Raw genomic sequence first — 27151 nt, forward strand, 5'->3', positions numbered from 1 at the left:
TGCCGAGGTCCCCCCACGTCTCCGAACACACCCCCCCCCACCCCCCCACCGCACCCCCCCCACAACCCCCCACAACCCCCACAACTCCCGCGGAGCCGCTGGGAGCCGCTCATTTGCGATGGGACTTGATGAAGTTGATGAGGCCGTTGGTGGAGGAGTCGTGACCCGTGGCCGGCTGGGCCGTCGTGAGCTCCGGCTCGATCACCTTGGCCAGCTGCTTCCCCAGCTCCACCCTGTGGGGGGGGGGGGGGGGGGTGGTGTAGCGGTTAGCGCTGCGCTACGAACCCGGCGATCCGGGATTCGGACCGGTGACGATTATCTGAACCGGTTTGCTGGGTACGTGTGTGTGTGTGCTCGATTCCCGCTCACGGCCAACACCAGTGACGATTATCTGAACCGGTCCTGGGCCTCCCCTAGGTCGACTCAGCCTCAAAACGAGTATACAGACATACGTACGAACTCACCCCCACTGATCGAAGCTGTTGATGTCCCAGATGATGCCTTGAACAAAGATCTTGTGCTCATACATGGCTGAGGAACAGTGAGAAAACATCATCATGATTATCACCATCAGTTTCATCATCATCGTTGTCGTCGTCATCTTCGTCATCGTCATCATCATCATTGTCATCCTCATCGTCGTCATCATCGTCATCGTCATCATCATCTTTAGCACCACCCGAATGCTGAGTAGACCTCTCGCTTGCTATGGCTGCCGGTCACGTGTCTCCTCCGCTCAACCGGCGAGCCGGAAAATATTCACCGAGCTAACCGCTGCGCCACCGCTCACCGCATTATGGCAGCGACAAACATCATCATCAGATTCATAATCAGCATCACAATCAGCACCACCAGACTCATCATTATCAACGGTACCAGCTTCATCGTAATCACCAGGTTCACCAACATCACGATGTTCATCAACATCACCAGAATCATCATCACGATGTTCATCAACATCACCAGAATCATCATCATCATCATCGTCATCACGATGTTCATCAACATCACCAGAATCATCATCATCGTCATCATCATCAACCCGGCGGCACTCACCAATGAGGACACCCAGCATGTACGGGGTGAGCTTAGAGAACACGATGGAGTTAGTCGGGCAGTTTCCCACGAACACCTGCGCACACACACACAAAAACAAAGGTCCCCCGTGTAGCCTTAACAGACTCTCTCTCTCTCTAGCGCATGGCAAGTACGTTCAAATCACATGTCCAACTTTGAGTCTGTGAGCCACGCGATAACTCCAGGAGTAGCGCGGCTAATGATGCTAAGGATGGATCGTAGGCAGGCCAGCCTAAATGTTTCTAACCAGCAAAGACACCGCTGGTACCAGTCATCGGCAAGTCCACTCAGCTCCACGTCCTCCTGTACCACATCACTCCATCTCTTCTCTAGCCCGTGCCGCGCCCGTTTAGCCCCCTCGATCCGGCCGAACAAAAGCTGTTTAGGCATGCGGTGGCTGGGCATGCGGGCTACATGACCCAGCCAACGCAGCCTTGCCTGCCGGAGGAGCTCACCGATGGGACTTTGCCCAGATCTTTCAAGGATTTGTGAGCTTCTCACACAATCCAGCCTGGTTAAACCCAGGATGGATCGTAGGCAGGCCAGCCTAAATGTTTATAACCAGCGAAGATGCTCCATTAGGGGGGTCCACGTTTCACAAGCGTAGAGAAGGGAGGGAATGACTGTGGCCGAGAAGACCTGAAGCTTCGTGCGGAGCGACAGACCAGGTAGCTTCCACACAGCATTACGCAACCGATGAAAAGATATTGCCGCTCGACTGATTCGGAGTGAGACCTCTGCTGTCAAACCGGAGCCGTTCATGAGCACACTGCCCAGGTATGGGAAACTCTCCACTCTCTCCACAACTGCCCCATCACCAATTGGGAGTTGTGGGGGTGGAGTGTCCGATGGTACAAAATACCCAGGCAGGTGCTTAGTTTTGGTGGGGCTGATGGTAAGGCCCCACCTCTTAGTGGAATGCTCCAGGTTCAGCAGCAGTGTCTCCAACTCCTCCTCTGAGTGAGCAGCAATCACCAGATCATCGGCATACATGACATGGTTGAGCAATAGGGAGCCATCCCTTGACCGCACCCGGGCATCGATCAGCCACCCATTGTATCTGTATCAGATGGGAATTCCTCCGGTACAGCTATTGAAGGCTTCACGAACTACGTGGTCAAAATAGATGTTAAATAATGTGGGAGACAGAGGACATCCCTGTCGCACCCCAAGGTGTACAGTGAATGACTCAGACTGCCGGCCACGTAGTTTTACCCGGGCCTGCTCACCATCATGAAGGTCCTTAATGATCGTGAGCAGAGGGTCAGGGACTCCGAAATCACGAAGAACAACCCAGAGCTTAGGCCTACTGATGGTATCATAGGCCTTGACCAGGTCAATAAAGCAGAGTTGCAGGTCTTGTTGGAATTCCCTACACCTCTGCTGTAGCAGACGGACAGAAAATATGGCATCTGTGCAGGACCGCCCTTTCCTGAAACCACATTTGGACTCCGCAAGCCTCTCCTCAGCGTGCCTAGCAAGGCGATGTTGAATAATGCTTGCCAGGACCTTTCCCGGCACACTGAGGAGTGAGTTGTTACAATTCTAGATTTGAAGCTTTCGTGACTGCAAGGATTCATATTCTTAGGTTTTTTCGGTAAAGTCACGTAGGTAAGGCATTAAAATTAATAAAAGTAAAATAAAAAAAATCACGACGTTTCGGAGGCAACACAAGCTTCCGTCTTCAGGTGGAACCGGCTGTGACGGTTCCACCTGAAGACGGAAGCTTGTGTTGCCTCCGAAACGTCGTGATTTTTATTTTTTATTTTATTTTACTTTTATTCATTTTAATGTCTTACCTACGTGACTTTACCGAAAAAACCTACGAATATGAGTTGTTACAGTCTGTGTGGTTCCCCTTCTTTAAGAGAGGGACCACCAGGGCATCCTTCCAATCCTGCGGAACCCGTCCAGCAGTCCAGACTGTTGTTATTATGTCACGTACACACCAACACAGGTACACACACACACACACACGTACACACACGTACACACACGTACAAAGATAAAGATCCCCCATATAGCCTTAACAGACTGTAGGGGCAAGTGCTGTTAGCGAGCACCTATGAAGGCCGCAACGGCACACGAGGGGGTGGGTGGCCAGCACCACGCCCGACCGCCTTTGTCTCCCTAGTGGCGATGTTTACTACACACTGCACCAGGTACTCATTTGAGGCCGAGTCGACCTAGGGGAGGCCCAGGACCGGTTCCGATAATCGTCACTGGTGTTGGCCGTGAGCGGGAATCGAACTCGGGTCGCCGGGTTCATAGCGCAGCGCGGCACTAACCGCTACATTAAAAGTTGAAGGCGGTATAGTCCTATAGTAATAGAGCAAGTGCAAAAATCACTGAATCGGAATTGATAGCTTGAAAGCGCGGGGCCCGTAGGATATGCTACTTTTGCTACGAGGATCATCCGGCACTGCCGCCACGTACCTTGTGAGGAAGAATGTTGTCAAGGGCCTCGCCAGTGAGGCCAGAGGCCTCGAGTTCAGCCTTGGCCTCGCCTGAAGTCTTCCCCCTCATCAGCGCCTCGGTCTGGGCCAGGAAGTTAGCGATGAGGACCTGGGAACGACGCACACATGGGAGGAGGTTGTTGTTGTTGTTATTGTTGTTGTTGTTGTCGACCACAGCCACGATCAATCCACTGGTGAATGAAGATCAACGCGATGATGTTGGTGATGTCTCTACCCCGCGTGTGTCCTCTACTCCTCTACCCCGACGGCCGAGCCGCGTCCTTCGCGACGAGAAGTTCACGGCGTGAAGTTCACGGGAACAGCGACCGTGGCCGCAGGAGCGACAGAGGAGAGACGTGGGGGGGCGAGCGAGACGCACAGGAGCACAGCGAGCGCTCGACCCTTGAGGTGTGGCAGGGGGGTCGAAGGCTCATCCCTGTCAACCCCTTATCAGTGCCCTACCTTATTACAGACCAACTCAGACCTTATTGGTCACCCCGTGCCCCTTTATAAATCTCAACGTTCATCCTACAAAGTCCCATCACGAGGGAGAAACACAAACAAATAGACAGAATTTCGATTTGAAGTTTTCGTGACTGCAGGGATTCATCTTCTTGGTTCTTTCAGTAAAGTCACGTAGAATGGAAATAATAAAATAATAAAAATAAAACATATTAAAATCATTCTCACGACGTTTCGGCCACAACGCAAGCAGCCGTCCTCAGGTTAAGAACAGGGCTGTCGAGAAGACAGCGTCTGAATTTCCATCCTACGTGACTTTACCGAAAGAACCAAGAAAATAGACAGAAATGTGTTGTTTTGCCCGTATTGAAACGGCTATACGCCGTATGGACCTGAAAACTCGATTTCCCTCTACAAGAAGACGAACTAAACCGTGTGGGTCGACAGGGTACGGGGGTTGTAGGTTCCCGCGAGGTCGGAGGGCGCGACCCCGAGGTACATTGTGGGTCGACAGGGTATGGGGGTTGGAGGTTCTCGCAAGGTCGGAGGGCGCGACCCCAAGGTACCGTGTGGGTCGACAGGGTATGGGGGTTGGAGGTTCTCGCGAGGTCGGAGGTCGCGACCCCGAGGTACCGTGTGGGTCGACAGGGTATGGGGGTTGGAGGTTCTCGCGAGGTCGGAGGTCGCGACCCCGAGGTACCGTGTGGGTCGACAGGGTATGGGGGTTGTAGGTTCTCGCAAGGTCGGAGGGCGCGACCCCGAGGTACCGTGTGGGTCGACAGGGTATGGGGGTTGGAGGTGCTCGCGAGGTCGGAGGTCGCGACCCCGAGGTACCGTGTGGTGGAGACCGCCGCGGACCGGGTTCTGGGTTTGAGCCGGGATGAGGAAGTCGCACGGCACGAGGCGCGTTCCTGGCAACGACACCGCACCCCGGAGTTAGTGTGCGTGTGTGGGTGTGTGGGTGTGTGTGTGGGTGTGTGGGTGTGTGTGTGTGTGCGTGTGTGTGTGGGTGTGTGTGTGGGTGTGTGGGTGTGTGTGTGGGTGTGTGGGTGTGTGTGTGTGTGCGTGTGTGTGTGTGTGTGTGGGTGTGTGGGTGTGTGTGTGGGTGTGTGGGTGTGTGGGTGTGTGTGTGCGTGTGTGTGTGTGTGTGTGTGGGTGTGTGTGTGGGTGTGTGTGTGCGTGTGTGGGTGTGTGTGTGGGTGTGTGTGTGCGTGTGTGGGTGTGTGTGTGGGTGTGTGTGTGTGTGTGCGTGTGTGGGTGTGTGTGTGGGTGTGTGTGTGTGGGTGTGTGTGTGCGTGTGTGTGCGTGTGTGTGTGTGGGTGGGTGTGTGTGTGTGGGTGTGTGGGTGTGTGTGTGCGTGTGTGTGCGTGTGTGTGTGGGTGGGTGTGTGTGTGTGGGTGTGGGTGTGTGTGTGTGTGCGTGCGTGTGTGCGTGCGCGTGTGTGGGTGTGTGGGTGTGTGGGTGTGTGGGTGTGTGTGTGCGTGTGTGTGTGTGGGTGTGTGGGTGTGTGTGTGGGTGTGTGTGTGCGGGTGTGTGGGTGTGTGTGTGGGTGTGTGTGTGCGGGTGTGTGTGGGTGTGTGTTTGTGCGTGCGTGTGCGTGTGCGTGCGTGTGCGTGCATGTGCGTGCATGTGTGGGTGTGTGTGTGTGTGCGTGTTTGTGCGTGCGTGTGCGGGCGAGCGAGCGTGTGTATGAGCGAGCGTGCGGGCGAGCGTGGCGCTCACCCTGGTGGATGAGCTGGTAGAAGGCGTGCTGCCCGTTGGTCCCCGGCTCTCCCCACACGATGGGGCCCGTGTGGTAGTCCACGTGCGTGCCGGAGCGCGTCACCGACTTGCCGTTCGACTCCATGTCCCCCTGCGCACAAATACAAAGATCCCACCAACACCCGGATAGCCTCCAACGGACCACTGGGGCAAGTGCCTAGTGCGGTGGTGGGTTCTCTAGGTCGACTCAGCCTCGAATGAGTACCTGGTGCGGTGTTGTGTCCTCTAGGTCGACTCAGCCTCAAATGAGTGCCTAGTGCGGTGGTGGGTTCTCTATGTCGACTCAGCCTCAAATGAGTACCTAGTGCGGTGTTGTGTCCTCTAGGTCGACTCAGCCTCAAATGAGTGCCTAGTGCGGTGGTGGGTTCTCTAGGTCGACTCAGCCTCAAATGAGTACCTAGTGCGGTGGTGGGTTCTCTAGGTCGACTCAGCCTCAAATGAGTACCTAGTGCGGTGTTGTGTCCTCTAGGTCGACTCAGCCTCGAATGAGTACCTGGTGCGGTGGTGGGTTCTCTAGGTCGACTCAGCCTCAAATGAGTACCTGGTGCGGTGTGTAGTACAACATCGCCACTGGGGAGACAAAGGCGACCGGGCGTGGTGATGGCCACCCACCCCCTCGTGTGCCGTGCCAGCCTTCATAGAGGTGCTCGCTAACAGCACTTGCCCCTACAGTCTGTTACAGGCTACGTGTGTACGTGTGAGCATGTGTACGTGTGAGCGTGTGTACGTGTGAGCGTGTGAGCGTGTGTACGTGTGTACGTGTGAGTGTGTGTACGTGTGAGCGTGTGAACGTGTGTACGCGTGAGCGAGATTGTGAGCGTCTTCTCAGTCGGTCAACCCCATGGCACCTGCTGGGTCTGCCCTGTGAGCTCCTGCCAGCGGGCGTTCGACAGATCACGTGGCCTTAAAGTGCACCTGGCCTGGCACAGGCGGCGTGGCGACGTCACTGCCACTTGGCGGTTGTCGTTGTTGAGCGAGCGTGTGTGAGTGTGCGCGCAAGCGTGAGTGTGAGCGTGTGAGCATGTGTGAGTGTGAGCGTGTGAGCATGCGTGAGTGCGTGAGTGTGAGCGTGTGTGAGTGTGAGGGCGAATTTGAGCCGTGCGTGAGCATGAGTGTGAGCGCGTGTGAGCGTGAGTGTGAGCATGAGTGTGAGCATGAGTGTGAGCATGAGTGTGAGCGCGAGTGTGAGCGTGAGTGTGAGCGTGAGTGTGAGCATGAGTGTGAGCGTGAGTGTGAGCATGAGTGTGAGCGTGAGTGTGAGCGTGAGTGTGAGCATGAGTGTGAGCGTGAGTGTGAGCGTGAGTGTGAGCATGAGTGTGAGCGTGAGTGTGAGCGTGAGTGTGAGCATGAGTGTGAGCGCGAGTGTGAGCATGAGTGTGAGCATGAGCGTGCGTGTGAGTGTGAGCATGAGTGTGAGCGCGAGTGTGAGCGTGCGTGAGTGTGAGCATGAGTGTGAGCATGAGTGTGAACATGAGTGTGAGCATGAGTGTGAGCATGTGAGCGTGCGTGAGTGTGAGCGCGAGTGTGAGCATGAGTGTGAGCATGAGCGTGCGTGTGAGTGTGAGCGTGAGTGTGAGCGTGAGTGTGAGCGTGCGTGAGTGTGAGCATGAGTGTGAGCGTGAGTGTGAGCGTGAGTGTGAGCATGAGTGTGAGCGCGAGTGTGAGCATGAGTGTGAGCATGAGCGTGCGTGTGAGTGTGAGCGTGAGTGTGAGCGTACGTGAGTGTGAGCATGAGTGTGAGCGCGAGTGTGAACATGAGTGTGAGCGTGAGTGTGAGCATGAGTGTGAGCGCGAGTGTGAGCATGAGTGTGAGCATGAGCGTGCGTGTGAGTGTGAGCGTGAGTGTGAGCGTGCGTGAGTGTGAGCATGAGTGTGAGCGCGAGTGTGAACATGAGTGTGAGCATGAGTGTGAGCATGTGAGCGTGCGTGAGTGTGAGCGCGAGTGTGAACATGAGTGTGAGCATGAGTGTGAGCATGTGAGCGTGCGTGAGTGTGAGCGCGAGTGTGAACATTAGTGTGAGCATGAGTGTGAGCATGTGAGCGTGCGTGAGTGTGAGCGTGAGTGTGAACATGAGTGTGAGCATGAGTGTGAGCATGTGAGCGTGCGTGAGTGTGAGCGCGAGTGTGAGCATGTGAGCGTGCGTGAGTGTGAGCGTGAGTGTGAACATGAGTGTGTGCATGAGTGTGAGCATGTGAGCGTGCGTGAGTGTGAGCGCGAGTGTGAGCATGAGTGTGTGCATGAGTGTGAGCATGTGAGCGTGCGTGAGTGTGAGCGCGAGTGTGAGCGCGAGTGTGAGCATGTGAGCGTGCGTGAGTATGAGCGCGATTGTGAGCGCGTGTGTGCGTGTGTGAGCGCGTGTGTGCGTGTGTGAGCGTGCGTGTGCGTGTGTGTGCATACCTGGTGAAAGTAGGCAGTGAAGCGGTGCATGTACTGGTCGTAGGGCAGGATGGCGTGGGTCTCGTGCGTGCGTGTATGTGCGTGTGTGTGTGTGCGCGTGCGAGCGTGCGCGTGTGTGCGTGTGTGTGAGTGTGCGTGCGTGTGCGTGCGTGTGTGTGTGTGCGTGTGTACGTGCGTGTGCGTGTGTGCGTGTGCGTGTGTGTGTGCGTGTGTGTGTGCGCGTGTGTGCGTGTGCGTGTGTGCGTGTGTGTGCGTGCGTGTGCGTGCGTGTGTGTGTGTGCGTGTGTGTGTTCGTGTGTGTGTGCGTGTGCGTGCGTGTGCGCGTACCTGCTGGAAGTAGGCAGTGAAGCGGTGCATGTACTGGTCGTAGGGCAGGATGGCGTGCGTCTCGGCGCGGTACACGTTGCTGTACCACGTGCCCAGCAGCGCCAGCAGCACGGGCACGTTGCGCTCCAGCGGAGCCTCCTGGAAGTGCTTGTCCTGGGCAAGGCGACGGCAAGTGTCGGTGTTGTTGTTGTGTTGTTGTGTTGGTGTGTTGTTGTTGTGTTGGTGTGTTGTGTTGTTGTTGGTGTGTTGTTGTTGTGTTGTTGTTGTTGTGTTGTTGTGATGTTGTTGTGATGTTGTGTTGTTGTGGTGGTGTTGTTGTTGTGTTGTTGTGTTGTTGTTGTTGTGGTGTTGTGTTGTTGTGTTGTTGTTGTTGTGTTGTTGTGTTGTTGTTGTTGTGGTGGTGTTGTTGTGTTGTTGTGTTGTTGTTGTTGAGTTGTTGTGTTGTTGTGTTGTTGTGGTGGTGTTGTTGTTGTGTTGTTGTGTTGTTGTTGTTGTTGTGTTGTTGTGTTGTTGAGTTGTTGTGTTGAGTTGTAGTGGGCGACGTGGGTGGCGGCACTCACCAGCCAGTGGGCGCCATCCAGCAGCCTCTCAAAGTTGTCGAAGCCTGTCACGTGGGGAGGGGGGGGGTCACGTGGGGAGGGGGGGTCACGTGGGGAGGGGGGGGGTCACGTGGGGAGGGGGGGTCACGTGGGGAGGGGGGGGGTCACGTGGGGAGGGGGGGGGTCACGTGGGGAGGGGGGGGTCACGTGGGGAGGGGGGGGGGTCACGTGGGGAGGGGGGGTCACGGGGGGAGGGGGGGGTCACGGGGGGAGAGGGGGGTCACGTGGGGAGGGGGGGTCACGGGGGGAGGGGGGGGCAGGTGGTGAGTGGAGGGGGTCACGGGGGGAGGGGGGGGTCACGTGGGGAGGGGGGGGCAGGTGGTGAGTGGGGGGGGGGTCACGTGGGGAGGGGGGGGGGGTCACGGGGGGAGGGGGGGGGGTCACGTGGGGAGGGGGGGGGCAGGTGGTGAGTTGGGGGGGGGGTCACGTGGGGAGGGGGGGTTACGTGGGGAGGGGGGGGGCAGGTGGTGAGTTGGGGGGGGGTCACGTGGGGAGGGGGGGTTACGTGGGGAGGGGGGGGGCAGGTGGTGAGTGGGGGAGGGGTCACGGGGGAATGGGGGGGGGGGGTCAGGTAGTGAGTGGGTGGGGGGGGGGGGTCAGGTGGTTCGTGGTGAGGGTTAGGTGAGTTTATGAGTGGTGAGTGGTGAGGGTTAGGTGAGTGGTGAGTGGTGAGTATATGAGTGGTGAGTGGTGAGGGTTAGGTGAGTGGTTCGTGGTGAGTGGTCAGTGGTGAGTGGTGAGGGTTAGGTGAGTGGTGAGTGGTGAGTATATGAGTGGTGAGTGGTGAGGGTTAGGTGAGTGGTGAGTGGTCAGTGGTGAGTGGTGAGGGTTAGGTGAGTGGTGAGTTTATGAGCAGTGAGTGGTGAGTGGTGAGGGTTAGGTGAGTGGTGAGTGGTGAGTTTATGAGTGGTGAGTGGTGAGGGTTAGGTGAGTGGTGAGTGGTTCGTGGTGAGTGGTCAGTGGTGAGTGGTGAGGGTTAGGTGAGTGGTGAGTTTATGAGCAGTGAGTGGTGAGTGGTGAGGGTCTGGTGAGTTTATGAGTGGCGAGGCTCTGGTGAGTTTGAGTGGTGAGTGGTGAGGCTCTGGTGAGTTTGAGTTGGTGAGTGGTGAGGCTCTGGTGAGTTTATGAGTGGTGAGTGGTGAGTTGGTGAGTGGTGAGGCTCTGGTGAGTTGGTGAGTGGTGAGGGTCTGGTGAGTTGGTGTGTGGTGAGGGTCTGGTGAGTGGTGAGTTTATGAGTGGTGAGTTGGTGAGTGGTGAGTGGTGAGGCTCTGGTGAGTTGGTGAGTGTTGAGTGGTGAGGCACTGGTGAGTTGGTGAGTGGTGAGTGGTGAGTGGTGAGGGTCTGGTGAGTTGGTGAGTGGTGAGTGGTGAGGCTCTGGTGATTTGTGAGTGGTGAGGCTCTGGTGAGTGGTGAGTGGTGAGGGTCTGGTGAGTGGTGAGTGGTGAGTTGGTGAGTGGTGAGGCTCTGGTGAGTGGTTCGTGGTGAGGCTCTGGTGAGTGGTGAGTGGTGAGGGTTAGGTGAGTGGTGAGTGGTGAGTGGTTCGTGGTGAGGGTTAGGTGAGTGGTGAGTTGGTGAGTGGTGAGTGGTGAGTGGTGAGGCTCTGGTGAGTGGTGAGTGGTGAGGGGTGAGTGGTTCGTGGTGAGTTGGTGAGTGGTGAGTGGTGAGGCTCTGGTGAGTGGTGAGTGGTGAGGGTTAGGTGAGTTTATGAGTGGTGAGTGGTGAGTGGTGAGGCTCTGGTGAGTTTGAGTTGGTGAGTTTGAGTTGGTGAGTGGTGAGTGGTGAGGCTCTGGTGAGTGGTGAGTGGTGAGGGTTAGGTGAGTTTATGAGTGGTGAGTGGTGAGGGTTAGGTGAGTGGTTCGTGGTGAGTTGGTGAGTGGTGAGTGGTGAGGCTCTGGTGAGTGGTGAGTGGTGAGTGGTGAGGCTCTGGTGAGTGGTGAGGGGTGAGTGGTGAGGCTCTGGTGAGTGGTGAGTGGTGAGGCTCTGGTGAGTGGTGAGTGGTGAGGCTCTGGTGAGTTTGAGTTGGTGAGTTTGAGTTGGTGAGTGGTGAGTGGTGAGGCTCACCGATGTGCAAGGCGATGGAGAGGCCGATGGCTGACCACAGAGAGTATCGCCCGCCCACCCACTGCACAAAGACAAAGGTCCCCCATGTAGCCCACACACGCTGTTGTGGCAAGTGCTGTTAGCGAGTAGCACCTATGTGGGCGTGGTGTGGCCAAGACCACGCCCGGCCGCCTTTGTCTCCCCCAATGATGATGTATGATGCACACCACCGCACCAAGTACTCATTTAAGGCCGAGTCAACCTAGGGGAGGCCCAGGACCGGTTCAGATATTCGCCACAGTTATTGTCCAGAGACTCACCCAGAGACCCACACAGAGACCCAGAGAGTCACTGACACACACAGAGACCCAGAGAGTCACCCAGAGACACACACAGAGACACAGACAGAGACTCACACAGAGACTCACACAGAGACACACACAGACCCACAGACTCACCCAGAGACTGACAGACACACACAGAGACCCAGAGAGTCACCCAGAGACACACACAGAGACACAGACAGAGACTCACACAGAGACACACACAGACCCACAGACTCACCCAGAGACTCACAGACACACACAGAGACCCAGAGAGTCACCCAGAGACACACACAAAGACACACACAGAGACACACACAGAGACTCACTGAACCCACGACCTCCTGCGTACCAGGCGAGGTAGTCAACGTCTCGTAGCCAGCGTGGCGAACCGTGCACCCAAGGCGCTGCGTGTGTGCGTACTCACGTCCCAGAACTCAAACATGTTGGCCGTGTCGATCCCGAAAGCCTGCACCTTGGGCTGTGTGACAACGAGCGCACACGGAGAGAAGGGCAAGCCATGGTGTCAAGGGGTCCCTCAAGGTCATCGTCTCAAGGTGACCTCGTGATGTCAAGGTCACCTCGTTCGAGTGTCAAGGTCACCTCGTGTCACCTGAGTTCAAGTATCAAGGTGACCTCACGTGACCTGAGTTCAAGTGCCAGTGACCTCATATCACCTGAGTTCAAGTGTCAAGGTCACCTCGTGTCACCTGAGCTCAAGTGTCAAGGTGACCTCGTGTGACCTGAGTTCAAGTATCAAGGTGACCTCACGTGACCTGAGTTCAAGTGTCAGTCACCTCACGTGACCTGAGTTCAAGTATCAAGGTGACCTCGTGTCACCTGAGTTCAAGAATCAGCCGTGGGAGGGTGGGGTCGGAGGTTGGGTCAGGGGTGGGAGGGTGGGGGTGGGGTCTGGGGTCAGGGGTGGGAGGGTGGGGTGGGGGGTCAGGGGTGGGGGTAGTGGTGGGGTGGGGGAGGGGGTGGGGGGGGGTCGGGGTGGGGGTGGGGGTGGGGGTGGGGGGGGTAGTGGTGGGGGAGGGGGTGGGGGGTGGGGAGGGGGGGCAGCACTCACCCCGTTCGTGGAGAGTGCCACGAAATGCTTGGCGACAGCGGAAGCCTGGAAAGTAAACAAAAGAGACGGTCGGCATGGTTACGGTCGGCGTGGTTACGGGAGACGCGTGGTTACAGGTGGCGTGGTTACGGGAGACGCGTGGTTACGGGCGGCATGGTTACGGGCGGCATGGTTACAGGAGACGCGCGGTTACAGGCGGCATGGTTACGGGAGACGCGTGGTTACGAGAGATGCTTGGTTACAGGCGGGGTGGTTACGAGAGACGCGTGGTTACGGGAGATGCGTGGTTCCGTCGGCGTGGTTACGGGAGACGCGTGGTTACAGGCGGGGTGGTTACGAGAGACGCGTGATTACGGACGGCGTGGTTACGGGAGATGCGTGGTTCCGTCGGCGTGGTTACGGGAGATGCGTGGTTCCGTCGGCGTGGTTACGGGAGATGCGTGGTTATGAACGGCGTGGTTACGGGCGGCGTGGTTACGGGAGATGCGTGGTTACGGGTGATGTGCTTGTCAAAAACTTCCCACGGACGCGAATATTACAGAGCTACTTGTGAGATCCCCTTCTACTGCAAGTGACACTCCGGTCCACACAGATCAATCCACGGAAGCGGACAGTGTCGGAGATTCACTGGCAGGAGGTCACGGGACAGACCCAGGTAATGTGAGTTGACCGAGTGCCAACTCGCTGTGATTTAGCCGCCCGGCGCTCCACACATTGTTGTGAGCATCGCTCATCTGCCCTCCGTTGTTGTTGGAGGGCGACTGCCTCCAACTGCCCAGTAGCAGCGTCCTTCACGAGCCTCCTCCACAGAGGCCGATCTTGACACCGCTGGTACCGCTCATCGGCAAGTCCACTCAGCTCCACGTCCTCCTGTACCTCATCAGCTCCATCTCTTCTCCAGCCCGTGCCGTGCCCGTTTAGTTGGGTCTATGTGGCCAAACCGAAGCTGTTTTGGCATGCGGTGGCTGGGCACGCAGTGGCTGGGCATGTGGGCTACGTGACCCAGCCAACGCATGGACACACACGGACAGGCACAGACACACAGGCACACGGACGAACACACGGACAGACACACAGCCACACACAGACACACATGGATACACACGGACGGACACACGGACAGACACATAGGCACACGGACAGGCACAGACACACAGGCACACGGACGAACACACGGACAGACACACAGCCACACACAGACACACATGGATACACACGGACGGACACACGGACAGACACATAGGCACACGGACAGGCACAGACACACAGGCACACGGACGAACACACGGACAGACACACAGCCACACACAGACACACATGGATACACACGGACCGACACATGGACAGACACATAGGCACACGGACAGGCACAGACACACAGGCACACGGACGAACACACGGACAGACACACAGCCACACACAAACACACATGGATACACACGGACGGACACACGGACAGACACATAGGCACACGGACAGGCACAGACACACAGGCACACGGACGAACACACGGACAGACACACAGCCACACACAGACACACATGGATACACACGGACGGACACACGGACAGACACATAGGCACACGGACAGGCACAGACACACAGGCACACGGACGAACACACGGACAGACACGTGGACAGACACACAGCCACACACGGACACACATGGATACACACAGATGGACACACGGGCAGACACACACAGGCACACACAGACACACATACACATGGACGGACACACACGGACAGACACACGGACACACACGGACAGACACACGGACGATCACACGGACAGACACTCAGACACATGGGTGCAGTATTCTCACATCTTTTGCTTTCTCCAGGAACCAGGCTTTTGCCGACTCAGCGTTGGTGATGGTCTCCTGAGTGGTGAACGTCTGCACACGTCCACATCAACATCAATGTCGTCAACATCAACATCGTCAATATCAACATCGTCAACATCAACGTCGTCATCGTCAACATCGTCAACATCAACATCGTCAACATCAACGTCGTCGCAAAATCGTCAACATCGTCGTCATCGTCAACATCACCAACATCATCGTCAACATCAACATCGTTAACATCCTCTTAGGTTTTTTCGGTAAAGTCACGTAGGTAAAAATAAAAAATAAAAATTTTTGAAATAACAATAGAAATAAAATAATAAATCACGACGTTTCGGAGGCAACACAAGCCTCCGTCATCAGGTGGGACCGTCACAGCTAAATTTACTGTATCAAGTGAGGACTCGGGGTTGTGGCCGGTGTTAGCTGATAATCCAAATAAAAGTAAGCAATATTGGTAACCGCTGGGGATGTCAACACTCGGTGAAGTAGAATAGTGCCTGTCAGATAAGATGGTACAAATGTGTGAAGTTAAAGCTTTTGTTTACATGGTTAATAACATCTTTCCAATGTTTCGATTTAAAGCTTTCGTGACTGCAGGGATTCATCTTCTTGGTTCTTTCGGTAAAGTCACGTGACTTTACCGAAAAAAACCAAGAAGATCTTTCCAATGATTACTCAGTTTGTACCCATCATCACGGTTGAAATTATGTCTGTGTTTGTATATCTCGATGGCTTCGTGTACAAACCTTTGATGGTAGCCAGAAGGTTTGCAGAGCACCTTAGTCTCGGAAAAGACAATATCATGAGAGCCCACAGCGTTGTAGCAATGATCGGCAACGGCAGAAGACTCAATTTTGCCGTGTTTCAGATCGGACACGATCAGAGACATGACGTTTCGTTTCCCCAATGTAACAATCACCACAGCTGCAACTCAGTTTATAGACTCCAGGGTATTGCACGTCAGGAATGACATCTTTTACAGATGGGATTAGATAACGGATTGTATGTACTGTACTAAATCGGACTTGGATATTATGTTTGTTTAGAATTTTGGTGATCTTTTTGGTCACGCCTGCTATGTATGGCAACGTGATAGTTTTGATCGGAGTTTCAAGTGGTTGTTTCTGTGTGGTGGGAGAAATAGCTTGGCGGATAGTGCGGTAAGAGTATCCGTTCATCCTGAGGGCTCGATGTACATGTCTTAATTCACTGGCCAGGTGGTGTTGGTCAGAGATGCCATGAGCTCTGTGGTATAGCGATTTGATGAGAGAATTCTTTTGAGATGGGTGGTGGTGGGAATCCGGTTTCAAGTAGGAATCTGTGTGGGTGGCTTTCCAGTAGACAGAATGTCCCAAGGATCCGTTAGGCCTCCTCTCAAACAGAATATCTAAGAATGGTAGTTTGCCATCTTTCTCCACTTCCATGGTGAATCTGATGGATGGGTGTCTGGAATTGATGTGGTCCAAGAAGTGGTTCTATGCTGAGAGGCCATGTGGCCAAATGACGAAAGTGTCATCCAGATACCTCTTCCACAGGGAAGGATGCAGGGTGGATGTCTGGATGGCGTCTGATTCAAACTTTTCCATGAACATGTTGGCTATCACTGGTGACAAGGGGGAGCCCATAGGGGTACCCTCATTCTGTTTGTAGAAGGTGCCATTCCAGGTAAAATAGGTGTTGGTGAGGCAATGCCTAACCAGCGCAGGTGGTGTTGGTCAGAGATGCCATGAGCTCTGTGGTATAGCGTTTTGATGAGAGAATTCTTTTGAGCTGGGTGGTGGTGTGAGTGGCTCACGATGGACTGCCGTGTACCTTGGAGGCGATGATGAAGAGGGTGGTGTCGGGCTGCAGGCTGGCCAGCGTCTTGGCGAGGTGCGTGCCGTCGATGTTGGAGATGAACGAGACGCTGGGACCCCCCACAGAGTAGGGCTTCAGGGCCTCCGTCACCATCAGGGGGCCCTGCGCACGTGGCCACAGAGGTAAAGGTAAAGGCGTCACCCCATCCCCGCCCGTGTAGCCCACGCGGGCCGGTGGGGCAAGTGCTTACGAAGCGGAGTGGTGTGGCCGGGATGATGATGATGTGTGGGTTTTGATGTAAAGCTTTCGTGACTGCAGGGATTCACATTCTTGGTTCTTTCGGTAAAGTCACGTAGCAGGGAAATAATAAAATAATACAAATATTAAACAATACAATTCTCACGACGTTTCGACTGCAACACAAGCAATCATCATCAGGTGTGAAATCCACAACAAGAATTTTTTTTAAAAAGTGGCGTTTTTTTCTCTCAAATTTTCTTGCTGTGGATTTCACACCTGATGATGATTGCTTGATGATCTTGATGCTGATAAGTGTGATGATGACGATGCTGATGATGATGAGTGTCATGATGCTGCTGCTGCTGATGATGATGATTATAATGAGTGTGATGATGATGATGATGCTGATGATGATAATGAGTGTGATGATCTTGATGCTGATAAGTGTGATGATGATGCTGATGATGATGAATGTAATGCTGCTGCTGATGATGATTATAATGAGTGTGATGATGATGATGCTGCTGCTGATGATGATGATGATGATGATTATAATGAGTGTGATGATCTTGATGCTGATAAGTGTGATAATGATGATGAGTGTCATGATGCTGCTGCTGCTGCTGCTGATGATGATTATAATGAGTGTGATGATTATGCTGCTGCTGCCGATGATGCTGATGAGTGTGTGGAGTGGTGAAACTCACCAGATCCGACCCACCGATGCCAATGTTCACCACGTGAGTCATGGGCTTCCCCGTGTAGCCCAGCCACTCGCCGGAGCGCACGCGCTGCACAAAGACAAAGGTCCCCCGTGTAGCCTCGACCGACTGCTGCGGGCAAGTGCTGTTAGCGAGTAGCTATACGTCGAAATTCTTTCACACCGTACGTAGCCAACAACAACAACAACCTAAACACACAAAGCAGTTGCGAAGCAATGAGTTCGTCGATGTAGATGACGATTTGAGAGTGTACGGATCCTTGTGGCTTCCTGATATCGGAAGGAAGAGCGCGTTCCAGACGGCCGCGGAAGCGAATCCCAAAGCGCCGCGGGGTTGTGTGTGTGTGGTGTGTGTACATGTGTGTACGTGTGTGTGTGTGTGTACGTGTGTGTGTGTACACGCGTGTGTGTGCACGCGTGTGTACGTACGTATGTGTGTGTAAACGTGTGTGCGTACCTGTGTACGTGTGTGTACATGCGTGTGTGTGTGTGTACATATACGTGTGTACACGTGTGTACATGTGTACGTGTGTGTGTGTGTACACGTGTGCCGTGCCGGCCTTCATAGGTGCCACTCGCTAACAGCACTTGCCCCAACAGTCCGTCAAGGCTACACGGACGGGGGGCATCTTTGCCTTCCGTGCGTGTACCCACGTGACAGAAGGCCTTCATCTTCTCCAGCACGGCCTTCACTCCGTGCATCACGTCCTTCCCCTCCAGCATCAGCGGCTTCCCCGAGCGGTTCCTCAGCGCCACGTGCAGCACCGCGCGGTGCTGTGCACGCACACACCAAAGACAAAGGTGCCGCCCATCGTGTAGCCTTCAAGAACTGTTGGGGCAAGTCGCAGGCCGTCGGTAATTGCAACCAGCTTCATCAGGCGACAGACAGATTGGGCGTGAATGTTGTACCCCCTACTGTGCCAGGCTAGGTGCAGGAGGAGGTCTCGGGACAGACCCAGCAGGTGCCATGGGTTGGCCGACTGAGATGACCGGTAGATGCACCACCAGCTGTTGTACCCCCTACTGTGCCAGGCTAGGTGCAGGAGGTCTCGGGACAGACCCAGCAGGTGCCATGGGTTGGCCGACTGAGATGATCGGTAGATGCACCACCAGCTGTACCTCCTACTGTGCCAACTCGCTGCGTTTTAGCCACCCGGCGCTCCGCTCGTTGTTGTGAGCTGTCGCTCCTCCACCCTCCGCTGTTGCTGGAGGGCGACTGCCTCCAAATCCCTAGCAACATCGTTCTTTTCCAGAAGCGACGTAGCTCAACGAAGTGGCTCGTCGCGTGGAAATGTTTCGCAGCCAAGTACTGATTTTAAATGTGGAGGGAAAGACCCGGGAGGATCCGGAAAAAAATCCACGCGACCACGGGGAGAGAGACACGCAAACTCCAAATACACAGCAGCAGGCGTCAGGGTCGGGATCGAATCCACGACCTCCTGTACACCAGGCGAGGTAGTTAACATCTCCTCGCCACTGTAATGATGATGATGAGAGAGAGAGACGCAAACTCCAAATATACAGCAGGCATCAGGGGTCGGGATCCAACCCACGACCTCCTGTACACCAGGCGAGGTAGTTAACATCTCCTAGCCACCACGATGATGACGATGATGATGATGAGAGAGAGAGAGACACGCAGACTCCAAATATACAGCAGCAGGCGTCAGGGTCGGGATCGAACCCACGACCTCCTGTACACCAGGCGAGGTAGTCAACATCTCCTAGCCACCGTGATGATGATGAGAGAGAGAGAGAGACTCAGACTCCAAAAATACAGCAGCAGCAGCAGGCGTCGTCAGGGTCGGGATCGAACCCACGACCTCCTGTACACCAGGCGAGGTAGTCAACATCTAGCCACCGTGGCGGTGCCCGTTTTCACTGCGACGCAATCACCAGCGGCAAGTGTTGCCAACATCGTCCCGGGCAGTTTGGCCCGGACGCCGCTCATCCCTCACCTCGGTGAAGTTGATTTTCTCGCCAGAGAACATCTGCTGACGGGCGTTCTCCACTCCACGCGCCTTTGCCTGGTGAGGTGAGGGGCGGGGGGGTACACGGGGGAGAGGAGGGTGAGAGGGTAACAAGAGAGAAAATGAATGAGTGAGTGAATGTATGGGTGAATTAATGAGCGAATGAATGGGTGAATGAATGTATGGGTGAATTAATGAGCGAATGAATGGGTGAATAAATGGGTGAATGAATGGGTGAATAAATTGGTGAAAGAATTGGTGAATGAATGAGTGAATTAATAGGCGAATGAATGAGTGAATGAATGAGTGGATGAATGGGCGAATGAATGAGTGAATAAATGGGTGAAATAATTGGTGAATGAATGAGTGAACTAATAGGTGAATGAATGGGTGAATGAATGAGTGAATTAATGAGCGAATGAATGGGTGAATAAATGGGTGAAAGAATTGGTGAATGAATGAGTGAATGAATGAGTGAATGAATGGGTGAATGGATGGGTGAATGAATGAATGGGTGAATGAATGAGTGAATGAATGGGTGAATGAATGAGTGAATGAATGAGTGAATGGATGGGTGAATGAGTGAAAGAATGGGTGAATGAATGGGTGAATGAGTTAATGAATGAGTGAATGGATGGGTGAATGAATGAGTGAATGAATGAGTGAATGAATGGGTGAATGAGTGAATAAATGGGTGATTGAATGGGTGAATGAGTTCATGAATGAGTGAATGGATGGGTGAATGAATGGGTGAATGAGTGAATGAATGGGTGAATGAGTGAATGAATGAGTGAACGAGTGCGAGTAGCTGGGGGGCGAGTGCCGTTCGCGAGGGGCAGCGTCTACCAAGGGCGGTCGGCACGGCACACGAAGGGCAGGAGGGGGGGGGGCAGCACCACGTGCCCCCCCTCACACCCCCCCCCCCCCCCCCCCGGGGCCGAATTGCCAAAGTTCCATTGACGCGAATCAAACATTGGCAATCGGTCGTGCCAGGTGGTGGCGGGTTTAACGCCACGTGTATTTATGCCAAGGCCGTAGTCATGGAGTCAACATTGGGGGGGGGGGGCAAATCTTCCAGGGGGTGTGGGGCCCCCCCTCCAGAAAAAAAATCTAAATTTGAAAACGAGTTTCCTGCCTAAAATATTAAAAAAATCACTAACACATGAGATGGACTTTTTATGATTTGTTTACAATAATGTCTAATAGTGTATTGTAATACATTGCTCTGTTTTTTTACCTTTTCTTGTTTCATTGTATGTAATGGCAGAGATTAGGGATTAATAAAGTACAACCATAACCACAATCAATTAAACAGAAACATATTTTATAGCAATATACTGGGGGGAACATTTAGAGCATATTTGAATATTATTTATTATAATTACGGCCTTGATTTATGCGATCTAACCCCCAACTAACAAAAACAAGCCCCTGTACTATGGTAGAGGAGTGCGAGTTGCAATTATAATCGATCCTTGTCAACAAACACTACGCCCCGCAACACCTGTGAAGGTTACCGGCACTGTGGCACACGAGGGGGACCACGCCCGGCCGCCTTTGTCTCCCCAGTGGCGATGTTTACACACCGCACCAGGCGCTACTCATTTGAGGCTGAGTTGGTGCGGTGACCAATTGACCCAAAGACTGGCTGAGCTGCCCACAGGCTGACTGGCTGATTGACTGGGTGCTGATGGACTGACTGGCTGATGGACTGACTGATGGGCTGACTGATTAACTGGCTGATAGACTGGCTAGTGGACCGGCTGATGTACCAGCTGATGGGCTGGTTGATGGATTGCCTAATGGACTGACTGGCTGATGGACTGGCTGATGGACTGAATGATGGACCGGCTCATGGCCTGGATGATGGACTGACTGATGGACTGACTGATGGACTGACTGATGGACTGACTGATGGACTGACTGATGGACTGGCTGATGGACTGACTGATGGACTGACTGATGGACCGGCTGATGGGCTGGTTGATGGATTGCCTAATGGACTGGTTGATGGACTGACTGGCTGATGGACTGGCTGATGGACTGACTGATGGACTGACTCATGGCCTGGATGATGGACTGACTGATTAACTGGCTGATAGACTGGCTAGTGGACCGGCTGATGTACCAGCTGATGGGCTGGTTGATGGATTGCCTAATGGACTGGTTGATAGACTGACTGGCTGATTGACTGGCCGATGGACTAGCTTACGGACTTACTGATTAACTGGTGGACTGACTGACTGATGGACTGGCTAATGGACTGACTGATAAACTGACTGATGTACTGACTGATGGACTGGCTGATGGACTAGCTAATGGACTAGTTGATGGACTGACTGATGGCCTGGATGATGGACTGGCTGATGGACTGGCTGATGGACTGACTGATGGACTGGTTGATGGACTGGCTGATGTACTGGGTGCTGATGGACTGACTGATGGACTGACTGATGGCCTGGATGATGGACTGACTGATGGACTGGCTGATGGACTGACTGATGGACTGGTTGATGGACTGGCTGATGTACTGGGTGCTGATGGACTGACTGATTACCTGGCTGATAGACTGGCTAGTGGACCGGCTGATGTACCAGCTGATGGGCTGACTGATGGACTGAATGATGGACTGGTTGATGGATTGCCTAATGGACTGGTTGATGGACTGACTGGCTGATGGACTGGCTGATAGACTGACTGATGGACTGACTCATGGCCTGGATGATGGACTGACTGATTAACTGTCTGATAGACTGACTGATGGACTGGCTGATGTACCAGCTGATGGGCTTGTTGATGGATTGCCTAATGGACTGACTGATGGACTGACTGATGGACTGGCTGAGGGACTGACTGATGGACTGAATCATGGCCTGGATGATGGACTGGCTGATGGACTGACTGATGGACTGGCTGATGGACTGACTGATGGACTGACTGATAGACTGGCTGATGGACTGGATGATGGACTGACTGATGGACCGGCTCATGGCCTGGATGATGGATTGGCTGATGGACTGGCTGATGGACTGGCTGATGGACTGACTGATGGACTGGCTGATGGACTGACTGATGGACCGGCTCATGGCCTGGATGATGGACTGGCTGATGGACTGGCTGATGGACTGGGTGCTGATTGACTGACTGATGGACTGACTGATGGACCGGCTCATGGCCTGGATGATGGACTGGCTGATGGACTGACTGACTGATGGACTGACTGATGGACTGACTGATGGACTTACTGATTAACTGGTGGACTGACTGGCTGATGGACTAGCTAATGGACTGGTTGATGGACTGGTTGATGGATTGCCTAATGGACTGACTGATGGACGGGCTCATGGCCTGGATGATGGACTGACTGATGGACTGACTGATGGACTGGGTGCTGATTGACTGACTGATGGACTGGCTGATGGACTGGCTGATGGACTGACTGATGGACTGACTCATGGCCTGGATGATGGACTGACTCATGGCCTGGATGATGGACTGGCTGATGGACTGACTGATGGACTGACTGATGGACTGGATGATGGACTGACTGATGGACTGACTGATAGACTGGATGATGGACTGGATGATGGACTGGCTGATGAACTGACTGATGGACTGGATGATGGACTGACTGATGGACTGACTGATGGACTGGATGATGGACTGGCTGATGAACTGACTGATGGACTGACTGATGGACTGGATGATGGACTGACTGATGGACTGACTGATGGACTGGATGATGGACTGGCTGATGGACTGACTGATGGACTGACTGATGGACTGGATGATGGACTGACTGATGGACTGGATGATGGACTGGCTGATGAACTGACTGATGGACTGGCTGATGAACTGACTGATGGACTGACTGATGGACTGGATGATGGACTGACTTATGAACCGGCTGATGGACTGACTCATGGCCTGGATGATGGACTGACTGATGGACCAGCAGTGCAGTGTCTCTCTGCAGGTGTTGGCGATGTCCTCACCATGTCCACGAGCATCTTCATCACCTCTTCATTGATGAGGTTCTTAGAGTAGTCAAAGAGGAGCTCCCCATCCTCGGTCTTCAGCACCGTGCTACACAAAGACAAAGGTCGCCCGGGTAGCCTTCAGCAGACTGTTGGGGCAAGAGCCGTTCGCGAGCGGCCCCTACGAAGGCCGGAACATCGCACGCTGTGAGGGGCGATGTGGCCAGAGCCGCGTCCCGGCCGCCTTTGTCTCCCCAGTGGTGACGCTTTTAACACACCGCGCCAGGGACTCATTTATGGCCGAGTCGACCTGGGGGAGGCCCAGAACATGATTCAGATTTTCATCACTGATGTTGGCCGTGAGCGGGAATCTTACTTGGGTTCATAGCGCAGCGTGCTAACTGCTATACCACCGCTCCCCACATACTGACAGCCACACAGAGACACAGACACACATAGAGACACACAGACACACAGAGACACACACACAGACACACAGAGACACACAGACACACACAGAGACACACACAGAGACACACCCACACAGACACACACAGACAGACACACACAGACAGACACACCCACACACACACAGACACACAGAGACACCCACACACACCCACACAGAGACACACCCAGACAGACACACACCCACACAGACACACCCACACAGACACACACACACAGACACACACCCACACAGACACACCCAGACAGACGCGCACACCCCAGACACCCTTACATAGGCACTGAGCGCAGTTTCAAGTGTCTGCCCCCCTATATATATACACACACACATACACCCACACACACATCCACACACACACACACGATATTATATTATAATTGTCAGGGTCACCAACCCCACACTCGGTCAGAAATAGCCGCGTTAATAATTAAATAACTCGCCCAAAGGTTGGGCACCCGAATTAGCCGGACCCCTAAGTCAGCAAGTCTCACCAGCGGGTCTCGGGTTCCTGCAGACAGCACGCAGGCAGACAAAAACACAGCCTGCTACAGCTTGCAACAGGCTGCAACAGGCTGCTACAGCTTGCAACAGCCTGCTACAGCCTGCTACAGCCTGCTAGTGCCTGCTACAGGCTGCTACAGCTTGCAACAGTCTGCAACAGCTTGCAACAGGCTGCTACATCCTGCAACAGCCTGCAACAGCCTGCTACAGCCTGCTACAGCCTGCTACAGCCTGCTACAGCCTGCTACAGGCTGCTACAGCCTGCTAGTGCCTGCTACAGCCTGCTACAGCATGTTAGTGCCTGCAACAGCCTGCAACAGCCTGCTACAGCCTGCTACAGCCTGCTACAGGCTGCTACAGCCTGCTACAGCCTGCTACAGCATGCTACAGCCTGCTACAGCCTGCTACAGGCTGCTACAGCCTGCTACAGCCTGCAACAGCCTGCTACAGCCTGCTACAGCCTGCTACAGGCTGCTACAGCCTGCTACAGCCTGCTACAGCCTGCTACAGGCTGCTACAGCCTGCTACAGCCTGATACAGCCTGCTACAGCCTGCTACAGGCTGCTACAGCCTGCTAGTGCCTGCTACAGCCTGCTACAGCATGTTAGTGCCTGCAACAGCCTGCAACAGCCTGCTACAGCCTGCTACAGCCTGCTACAGGCTGCTACAGCCTGCTACAGCATGCTACAGCCTGCTACAGCCTGCTACAGCCTGCAACAGCCTGCTACAGCCTGCTACAGCCTGCTACAGGCTGCTAGAGGGGCAAGCGCCGTTCGCAAAGTGCCGAGCGGCACCGACGACGGACAGCGCTGTGGCACACGAGGGGGTGGGTGGCAGCACCACGCCCGGCCGCCTTTGTCTCCCCAGTGGCGATGATGTTTACACGTGGGGCCAGGTTACTCGTTTTGACGCTGAGACGACCTCGGGGAGACCCAGGACCGGTTCGGATAATCGTCGCTCACAGATATTGCACACACACGCAGACACACACACACACACAGATATTGCACACACACACACACGCAGATATTGCACACACACACACAGACACACACAGCACACACACACACAGATGTTGCACACGCACACACGCAGATGTTGCACGCACACACACAGACATTGCACACACACACACATTACACACACACACAGAGACATTGCACACATACACATTACACACACAGACACTGCACACACACACAGACATTACACACACACATTTCTTGCACACACACGCTACACATCAACATACTGCATGCACACACAAATCAACACACACACATACATTACACACACACACATTGCACGCACACACACATCAACACACCGCACACAGACATTGCACGCGCACCGATAGACACACACACTGCACACACACTGCACACAGACACTGCACACACACACTGCACATCAACACACCGCACACAGACATTGCATGCACACCGATAGACACACACACTGCACACACACTGCACACAGACACTGCACACAGACACTGCACATCAACACACCGCACACAGACATTGCATGCACACCGAGACACACACACTACACACACACACTGCACACAGACACTGCACACAGACACCACACAGACACTGCACACACACACACTGCACACACACACACTCCACACACACAAACTGCCCACAGACACCACACAGACACCAGACCCCAATTCTCTTCGATTCCATCTCCACCTTTCTCTAGCCGCAGTTGCAGCCGGTGGTCGCCGAAAAGCGCGGCCACTCCACCTTCCACCCCCCCCCCGTCTCGACCCCAGGTGCTCACCTCCTCACCACCTCACCTCCTCACCACCCTACCTCCTCCTGCTGCTGCTGCTACTGCTGCTCCTGCTGCTGCTGCCACTGCTGCTACTTCTGCTGCTGCGGCTACTGCTGCTGCTGCTACTACTGCTATTGCTGCTGCTACTGCTGCTGCTACTACTGCTATTGCTGCTGCTACTGCTGCTACTACTACTGCTGCTGCTACTACTACTGCTGCTGCTACTGCTACTACTATTGCTGCTGCTGCTACTACTGCTACTGCTGCTCCTGCTGCTGCTGCTACTACTGCTACTGCTGCTGCTACTACTGCTACTACTGCTACTACTGCTACTGCTGCTGCTACTGCTGCTACTACTGCTACTGCTGCTGCTGCTGCTGCTACTGTTGCGACTGCTGCTGCTGCTACTACTGCTACTGCTGCTGCTGCTACTACTGCTACTGCTGCTGCTACTACTGCTACTGCTGCTGCTGCTGCTACTGTTGCGACTGCTGCTGCTGCTACTACTGCTACTGCTGCTGCTGCTACTGCTGCTGCTACTGCTGCTGCTGCTGCTACTGCTGCTGCTGCTACTACTGCTGCTACTGCTACTGCTGCTGCTACTGCTGCTGCTGCTACTGCTACTGCTGCTGCTACTGCTGCTACTGCTGCTGCTACTGCTACTGCTGCTACTGCTGCTGCTACTGCTGCTGCTGCTACTGCTACTGCTGCTGCTGCTGCTGCTACTGCTGCTACTGCTGCTACTGCTGCTGCTGCTACTGCTGCTGCTACTGACTGCTGCTACTGCTGCTACTGCTGCTACTTGCTTATGCTGGCTACTGCTGCTGCTACTGCTCTGCTAGCTGCTGCTAGCTGCTACTTACTGCTGCTACTGCTGTACTGCAATGCTACTAGCTGCATGCTGCTACTGCATTCTGCTGCTACTGCTGCTAGCTGCTGCTACTGCTGCTGCTACTATGCTACTGCTGCTACTGCTACTGCTGCTGCTACTGCTGCTACTGCTGCTGCTACTGCTGCTGCTGCTACTGCTGCTGCTGCTACTGCTACTGCTGCTGCTACTGCTGCTACTGCTGCTGCTACTGCTGCTACTGCTACTGCTGCTGCTACTGCTGCTGCTGCTGCTGCTACTGCTGCTGCTGCTGCTGCTACTGCTGCTACTACTACTACTGCTGCTGCTACTCACCTGAACTTGTCGAAGCGCTTCGGGTCGGCGTGGAAGAGCGTGCGCATGTTCAGGGCGGCGGCGTTTGCCGCGTGCCACTCGCAGAGCCTCTTGAAGGTCGGCTCGGCGCTCAGGGCTGGGAGGACCATCGTGGTGGTGGT

General features: G+C 54.4%; 1 protein-coding gene across 1 annotated transcript; it reads right to left on the reverse strand.

The window, feature by feature from the left end:
* Positions 1 to 84: 84 nt before the first annotated feature.
* Positions 85 to 27151, reverse strand: LOC144951693 (glucose-6-phosphate isomerase-like). The gene is made up of 18 exons (XM_078881990.1): positions 27012 to 27151; positions 23092 to 23182; positions 19085 to 19153; positions 17781 to 17900; positions 17113 to 17196; positions 16181 to 16327; positions 14342 to 14413; positions 12516 to 12560; positions 11871 to 11924; positions 11142 to 11202; positions 9042 to 9085; positions 8482 to 8634; positions 5718 to 5847; positions 4830 to 4906; positions 3514 to 3642; positions 1057 to 1132; positions 465 to 531; positions 85 to 233 (listed from the first exon to the last, which is right to left on the reverse strand). Exons 1-18 carry the CDS (start codon positions 27137 to 27139, stop codon positions 110 to 112), a joined length of 1671 nt encoding a protein of 556 aa, XP_078738116.1. The 5' UTR covers positions 27140 to 27151; the 3' UTR covers positions 85 to 109.

The sequence above is a fragment of the Lampetra fluviatilis genome, chromosome 63, assembly GCF_964198595.1.
Source record: "Lampetra fluviatilis chromosome 63, kcLamFluv1.1, whole genome shotgun sequence".
Taxonomy (NCBI): domain Eukaryota; kingdom Metazoa; phylum Chordata; class Hyperoartia; order Petromyzontiformes; family Petromyzontidae; genus Lampetra; species Lampetra fluviatilis.

Coding starts and splice junctions, on each gene's coding strand:
- LOC144951693 (XM_078881990.1), bottom strand. CDS start 27,139: ATGGTCCTCCCAGCCCTGAGCGCCGAGCCGACCTTCAAGAGGCTCTGC. Junction 11,925..12,515: donor TGGCACTCTCCACGAACGGG/GTGAGTGCTGCC, acceptor GTTGTCACACAG/CCCAAGGTGCAGGCTTTCGG. Junction 3,643..4,829: donor GCGGCGGTCTCCACCACACG/GTACCTCGGGGT, acceptor CGTCGTTCCCAG/GTCCTCATCGCTAACTTCCT.